The sequence below is a fragment of the Diceros bicornis genome, chromosome 16 (assembly GCF_020826845.1).
Source record: "Diceros bicornis minor isolate mBicDic1 chromosome 16, mDicBic1.mat.cur, whole genome shotgun sequence".
In the NCBI taxonomy this organism is placed as follows: Eukaryota; Metazoa; Chordata; class Mammalia; order Perissodactyla; family Rhinocerotidae; genus Diceros; species Diceros bicornis.
In genome coordinates this window covers 54543055-54551115 of record NC_080755.1, presented here as the reverse complement: position 1 = coordinate 54551115, position 8061 = coordinate 54543055, and the positions used below count along the sequence as shown (strand labels likewise).

Here is an 8061-nt window from a genome sequence, read left to right as displayed (position 1 = left end):
AAATAGGACTGGTACCTCACTGGTCTGAGTTGACTGTTCACTCAGTCTCTGTGCTGGCCTCTGATGAGCTCACAAAATGTCTTGGAATAGAGGTCTACCTCTCCATTTCACTCTCTATTCTCTCATTAAAAATGGAACAAGATATCAATGCTATTTGGTAAAGAGAGAAAAGTAACATCGATCTCCTTGTGCCTGGGAGAAGAGAGGCACAGCAGACAGTGAGGGCAGCACTTTGCACAAAGTGAAGACACAGCTGAAATGCACATGTATGGGAAGGAGGCGAGTGGGGATGACACCTCGTTCCAAGCAGAGTGGTTTTGCTAAGTGGCCGGTGCTACCACTGCCAACGTGATCACAAGACCCTCAGAGAATGTCCATTTCAGACCCTAGAAAACACTTAACATGCAAACATACAAACGCATAAGGGTTCCTAACAAGGGATTTCAAAACTAGGTCCCTAATTTGTGATTTGCCACCCTTGCACTAATTAAGGTCACTTTCGATTACAGGCACATGGTGATAATCAGGTCAATAAGAGAAAAGAGAAGGGCTATATCCAATGACTATTACGTCTTCATGGAGAGGAAAATCCGCCACAGAAGAGAATACTATTGGTTTTGCTGTTCTGGATAAAGAAAAGGAAAGGATGGTCTTCACAGAACCTGGGGATGATTCTTGCTCATGTGGGGACCATGATGATGGCAGTGACAGCTGCTGCTTCTGTACCTTCCTCACTGACCTCTACAAAAGACTTGTGTATGATCCTGGACAAATACAGTCCTTTCTTAGATGACATTCCCAAAAAATCTGCCCTCTCCTCTTCAAAGGCATTAGTCATGCCCAAACTGCAAAGGACATCCTCCATGTCATAACTTTCCTCCAGTTTAAATCTGGGAAGGAAAACTTCCAGCTCGTCTTCGTACATCTTGCCTGGCCTTGTCCATTCTATGAATTTCTCATAAGAAAGTTCTTTTTCCACCTAAAAGAAGAGAGTTGGAAATGTTCAGATCTAGAACAGCGTTGTCTAATAGAACTTTCTGCTAGGATGTTAATGCTCTATACTCGTGCTGTCCAATATGGTAGCCACTAGCCAAACATAGCTACTGAGCACTCCAAGTGTGGGTAGCGCAAGGGAAGACTTGAATTTGTTATTTTGTTTAATTTTAATTAATTTAAATCTAAATAGCCACAAGTGGCTAATGGCTACCATATTGGACAGCACAGGTCTAGAAGAGGGCACACTAATGCTAAACCGTTCAACTACAAGACGATTTTCCTTTCAATGTCTCGACTCCTCAATTCCAGAAACTTAGTCAAGCCTGTTTCCTGAGGCAGAAACTTATAACCAAGACATTATCTTGGGCTACATTTCCGAGAGAGTGGCTATTCTTTTAAGATTTGGTGTTCTATCTTATTAAAAGCGTGTTAAGGTGGGACATCTTAGACTTGGCCTTCTCTTTCACCCACACTTCCTTCCAATGGCTCCCTCACCGTTTTCTGTTGACTTAACTGCCAACATCTATGTCCAGTCTGGCCCTTCCTCTGTCTCCATTGCCATTGCCTTCACTCAGGCCCTTGTCATATTTTGCTGGAAATGCCAGAGTAGCCTCCTGTCTGCTTTATCGCAAGTCTCCATTCTTTCAGTTCATCCATTGCAGCCACAGGGATTAGCTTTCTAAAAAAGCAAAATACTCTCCTGCTTAAAATTCAGCAATTCTCCACAAGCTTGCTACTCTGAGTGTGGCCCAGGGGCCAGTAGCTTCAGTATCACCTGGGGGCTTGTTAGAAATGCAAAATCTCAGTCTCCACCCCACACCTACTAAATCAAAATCTACATTTTACAAGATTACCCAGGTGATTCAGAGTGTCAGAGAGGCTCTGCCTCATATAACTGCTTTCTGAAGAACAAAGTCACAGCTATTTAGCAAGATTGGGGAGAAGAGTACTAAAGTTTGTCAATGGCACACCCTGTGCATTAAAGCGAATGCATTAGATATGCCATCCCCCTGAATCCTATAAGAAACCTCATAGAGAAGTATTGTCATCATTTGCCATAGGAAGAAACAGGCTGAGAGAAGAAAAATTACTAAGTTGTAAAGCAAGACATTGAACTCAGACCTGGCTCAGACCTGACCTGAACCCTTTCTGGGACAAGAGTATTTTCTAAAGTGTGTTCAGCACTCAGAACACCAACCCCACTGGATGTAACTATAATAAGCGAAACTGCACAAGAACAGATAGGTTAGGGAAACACTGGTAAAAGTAAATTTAAAACGTTTCTTTCGTACAGGGCCTGTCAGAGCCTTTAATAAGATAAAATATATACTCGGAACACTCATTACCATTTCCAAATTGGTGTTTTCATCTGGAAGCACAATGATCATGTTCAGCTCCTTTCCAACATCAGGAAGCACTAGAATTTGGGTGAATATTTCTCCTATATATGTCGTTTTAAAAGTATATATGTTAAACATCATTTGCACAGGTTTCTTTTCATTCTATAAAGGAAACAGATAAACATTAAGTTGAAACACAATCCAGTTGATATATCTGACAAATTCAACAGAGTTAGCCACTCTCTGCCCCTAGAAACACTTTCTTCTCTTGGCTTCTAGAACACCACATCGGCCCCCTCCTTTGCCCGCTCTTCTTCATTACTTCAACCTCCAAACACTGGGATGCCAGGGCTTAATCTTCAAACCTATTTTCTCTTGGTGATCTCATTCAGTCTTGTGAATGTAGATATAATTTACGTCTCCAGCCTGGCCCTCTCCCCAGCACCCCAGGCTCGTGTGTTTTATTGCCTACTTGAGAGCTGCATTTGGACATGTAAAAGCAACCTCCAATGTAACAGTTAACACTGGGCTCCTCGTATTCTCTTCCACATCTATCTATAACCTTCCCCATCTCCGTTGATGGCAACACCAGCCTTCCAGTTGTCAAAAACTCTGGAATTAACCTTGACTCCTCTCTTTCTTTCACACTACATGTTTGACCCATTCATAAATTATATTGGCTCCACCTTTAAAATATAAGCAAGATCTGACCTGTGCCATCACTCTAGTCCAGGATGGTTGCAATGAACTCCTAAGTGCTCTCCCTGCTTCTGCCCTTAATCCCCTTGTGACAATTCTCAGCACAGAAGCCAGAGGGATCCAGTTAAAACCTAAGTCAAATCACATCATTCTGCGCCTGAGAACGCTTCAGTGGTTTCCCCTCTGACTCAGAGCCAAAGCTGAAGTCCTTAAAACGACCTTTAAATCATGACAAGAGCTTAGCTCCCATTTCCACTCGGATCTTCATGTTTCACCACTCTCCTTTGCTCATCCGCTAGTCACAGAGGCCTCTTCACGATCCATGGACAAACCAGGTTCTTCCCAACTCTGCCCAGCATGCTTGTCCCCTAGAACTTGCAGAGCACTCTTCCCTACCTCCTTCTGTTCTTTACAGTGAAGGCTTCCTTGATAATCCTTATCTGAAATTGTGTGCCCTCCCCCTCCACTTCCTCTCCCCTTTCCTCCATATCTGTGTCTGCAGCACTTCCCACTATCTAATACACCACTCTTTTCTTATTTATGCTACTGCCGCCCTCCCCAGGAAACTATCAGCTTGTGAGGGCGGAGCTGCTTTGCCGGTTTTGTACACGGCTGTAACAGTACCTAGCACAACACCTAGCACATAGTGGGCACTCAATCAACATTTGTTAAATAAATGAATAAATGAATTAATGAACAGGAGCATTTTGAAAGGGCCAGGCAAAATAAACACAACTTACTAGAAAAATACCCCATCTGTCACTAATGCATCCTCAGACGGTAAGAAAGGTCTGAGAACCACGACAATGTTCTATACAACAATCCTTCTCGATTCCTGGATCTTTTGTAGTTTAATAATAGCAGTTACTGTGAATTTATTAAATACCTTGTGAGAAGCACAATCACAGGTACTTTATATTCTCTAGTTCTCTGGTATATCACATAATGTTGTACTAAATAAACTAAACCAAAAATATGTCTTTGTGTCATCACATGGTTGATGCTCACCCAAACTAACCCTCAGCCAGAACATCATCTTCTTCCATAGTTACCTCCCTCCAGGCCAGGTTTTGGCAAACTCCTCTGTCAAGGGCCAGATAGCAGATACTTTCAGCTTTGTGGCCACACAGTTTTTGTTGCAATTACTTAACTCTGTTGTTGTAGGATGAAGGCAGTCATAGACAATATGTAAACATCTGAGCATGGCTGTGTTCCAAGAAATTTTATTTACAAAAAGAGGCAGTGGGCTGGATTTGGTCACTGGCCATAGTTTGCCAACCCTTGTTCCCTCTTCCCGACCTCCAGGTCTCAAAACTTTTAGTTTTACAGTATAAAAGAATCCAATCTTGATCATTTGTAGTAACTGGATGATTAACTAAATATACAATTGTGTGGATAAGTTTCAGTTTATTTAGAAATAAAAGAATTAAAATGAAAATTAATACCAACTCAAAATCCGTGCCCTTTAAGGGACTTCATAGGTTGATGTACTTAACACCTATTGCAACTTCTTTTATTTTTTTATTGGTTTATAACATTGTAAAAATTTCAGGTGTACATCATTGTACTTCTATTTCTGCATGGACTACATCATGTTCACCACCAAAATACTAATTACAACCCATATTGCAACTTCTTTCTCCCTTCTCTTTCTCTACTGTAAAGGCTAGAAAGGAAGATAGGATTCTTCACCTCCCCATAGGATGCAACGATTCTGGCCAATGAGATACAGAAGAAAGTTTTCACTTTCTGAGAATAATGGCAGAATCTTAGGAAGAGAAGGCTTTTGCTGTTAGCCCTTTGTCTTCTCCTTTTCTCTTGCTCGGATTAAGGATGAACCATCTTATGACCATGAGGAAGAAAGTCATGTGCTAAGGACGACAGAGGAGGAAGAGAGAGAGCCGGTTCCCTAAGAGCATCACCCACATCAGCCCTGGTCCCTGCCCACCTCCACACCTCCAGCTAGGGAAGATGAACTTCAAGAGTTTAAACTACTGTACGCTGCAGTTTCTGTTACTTGTAATTGAATAAAACCCTAACATACATCTTGTTAAAGAAATTTCAAGGAGAGAAGTATTTTTCTGGGAGAAAATGGGACAGTTCATTTCAGAATAAAGCTAGAAAGAAAATATATTTCTTGAGAAACTGAAGATTCAAGTTCGAGCCTGCCTGGAAGATTTAACTAATGTTCAATGATCAAGAACAAACTTAATTAATCTATTCTGTCTACTGTTGTGTGTGTGTAAAAATCTCTAGAGTCAAATAAAAGAGAAAGAATAAACTGGATTCTATTACAAAAAGGTAAGGGGCCTTAAGCAAATAATATATTCAAAGCTGGAGGTAGCTAAATTCTTGTCTAGCCTGTGTATATGTCCTTTTGCTCACCTGTTTATTAAATAAAAATTGGTGCTTGTATTATCTTTATTATCAAAAGAAGACTAAAGGTAATTCTTTGGTTCAGTATTTATTGTGCAACAAGTATGTGCTAGGCACTTGTAAGTTCTCTGCCCTCAAATGACGTTAAGCAGGGAGGGCGAAGACACCCATTCAGCACTGCAATGCTACTGTGGGGACAGGCAGAGAGCACTGTGAGAGCTTGGAGGAGAGCATCAATTGGACTGCAGAGGTGGACTGTCAAGGAAAGCTTCCCAGAGGGTACACTGGTGGAATGAAAGGAACATGGAGGTAGTGATGAGAAATGAAGAGAAATAGGCAGGATCCAAATCATGAAGAGCCTCACACATCATACTATGGATTATGAACTTTATCTCAAAAGTTTCGGGAAGCCAAGGACTGTACAATCAGATCTATGCTTTAGATAGAACACAGTAGATGATACAGGGAGCTGGGCCAGAGACATAGGAGTACACAGCCACTTGTGTGAGAGACAAAAAGGGGAACAACGGCAACAGAAAGGTCTAAAGGGGAGTCAGCTACGGGGCTGCCAAAGGGCCATGTCAAGTCAAAGTTCTAGAGGTTAAGCTTCTTGCATGTTTTTTTTTTTTTTTTGGTGAGGAAGATCAGCCCTGAGCTAACATCCATGCCAACCCTCCTCTTTTTGCTGAGGAAGACCTGTCCTGAGCTAACATCTATTGCCAATCCTCCTCCTTTTTTTCCCCTTCTTCTCCCCAAAGCCCCAGTAGATAGTTGTATGTCATAGTTGCACATCCTTCTAGTTGCTGTATGTGGGACGCCACCTCAGCATGGCCGGACAAGCGGTGCATCGGTGCGCGCCGGGATCCCAACCCGGGCCGCCAGCAACGGAGCGCGCGCACTTAACCGCTAAGCCACAGGGCCGGCCCCCTCTCGCATGTTTTAAAACCAATACACACACAGGGACTGTTCCCAATGATTTCCTTTGATAGTGCAAAATATTCACCTTTCTGATTTTAAAAGGAATTTCCATGGTCAGCTCTTTCTTAAACTGACTATTCCATTTTCCTTTGAAGTAGATGGCATTCACGAGAATCAGCATAGGCAACGATTCAACTGAATCTGGAGACAGTACCTCTGTAATTTTACTTGTAAAGAAAAATTTAAAAACCACTTAGCTAAAAGACTGATGTATCAGGAATGATATTCAGATAGGGTCATCTTTGTGAGCAGTCAAGTACACATGAAGAGAGTTCATTGTGCTCCAAAATATAACCATTTAAAGAGATGCTTGTCCTTAACCAACAATAGTAAAAATAGTCCTTAAACAACCACAGTAAAAACACCAGTAACAAAAACTTGAGATAGACTGTCCAGCTCTGGTAAGAAAAACACCACAATTTGAATAAAACACAACAACATGAACAATTAGATATTCATAGGTGAAGGATGAAATGACACCACAGAAGACAGAAGGGAATGACTTAAAGAAAGGAAATTAAAGGTTTGTCAAAGACATGAGAGGCTGTAGTAAGTATAAAGAACACTTAAGATTAAGAAGCAAAGGAAGAAAAGGGCTTGGCCAAGCACCCAGCAACACTGAATGAATAAACTGTAGAACGTGAGCAACACTGGAGAGGGACGCAACTCAAAACCTTTAAATACAACTTTTTATGTCATTTGTGAAAAGAAAGACTATCTAAGATTAGCAACAATAAAACAATTAAAGTGTAGATTGTTCTGGAAGAGATGTACTGAATATTGAGAGACATCACACATACGTGACGAGAGCAGAGAAAAGCTAGAGGAAATGTCTATATGTTGACAATACTTCAGAAGCATATGCTTCAAGTTTGCATTATTTAGAGAAAAAAAATCACTCATTTTTATATTTAACACTGTTGTAAAGGAACTGACAATTAGACCAATTAAAATACTATTAAAACAGAACAACATTGGGGCCGGCCCGGTGGCGCAAACGGTTAAGTGCGCGCGCTCCGCTGCGGCGGCCCAGGGTTCGCTGGTTCGGATCCCGGGCGCGCACTGACGCACTGCTTGGCAAGCCATGCTGTGGCGGCGTCCCATATAAAGTGGAGGAAGATGGGCATGGATGTTAGCCCAGGGCCAGTCTTCCTCAGCAAAAAAAGAGAAGGATTGGCGGATGTTAGCACAGGGCTGATCTCCTCACAAAAAAAAAAAAAAAGAAAGAAAAAAAAAAAAACAGAATAACATTATATTTTCACCTTTAGTCTTATTGGCAACCCAGGCGTTTATGCGTTTTGTGGACTTTTCTGCAGCATTAACAAAGCCGAGCTCTTTCATCTTTGCTTCGTAGACCCTGTGCAGGAATCTTTAAAAGACTAGGATAAACAGAGAAACATCGTTTCACAGCTATAAAATAGTTAATACCAACAGCTTACTTCTTCATTGTGGCAAATCAGAAAATCAATAATTTTATTATTTACGTATATAAATTACAAAAAAATATGAGGAATGAATCTGAAGTCAATATTCTTACTTGCAGCTATATTTAATCTTAGCAGGTAAACTAAGTAAAATAGTGGTCTAAAGATCAACTGAGCTTCAAGAACTGCGGGATCCTTTAAGGGGGTAGCTGTGCATCAGTGAGATAATTTAAAAGACGCTGATAATT

At 41.2% G+C, this 8061-nt stretch overlaps 1 protein-coding gene across 1 annotated transcript; it reads right to left on the bottom strand.

The window, feature by feature from the left end:
* Window positions 1–332: 332 nt before the first annotated feature.
* On the bottom strand, window positions 333–7836 carry LOC131415209 (serpin B6-like). Its single transcript, XM_058556625.1, has 5 exons — window positions 7829–7836; window positions 7639–7746; window positions 6415–6556; window positions 2343–2498; window positions 333–979 (listed from the first exon to the last, which is right to left on the bottom strand). Exons 1-5 carry the CDS (start codon window positions 7834–7836, stop codon window positions 680–682), a joined length of 714 nt encoding a protein of 237 aa, XP_058412608.1. The 3' UTR covers window positions 333–679.
* Between the last annotated feature and the right edge of the window lie 225 nt (window positions 7837–8061).

Bases quoted from the DNA above. Each gene is read 5' to 3' on its own strand.
- LOC131415209 (XM_058556625.1), bottom strand. The intron at 6,557-7,638 runs GTTATTCTGTTT...TTTCTTTACAAG, and splicing joins ACTAAAGGTGAAAATATAAT to TAAAATTACAGAGGTACTGT. The intron at 2,499-6,414 runs GTGAATATTTTG...TTTCCTTTATAG, and splicing joins TTCCTTTTAAAATCAGAAAG to AATGAAAAGAAACCTGTGCA.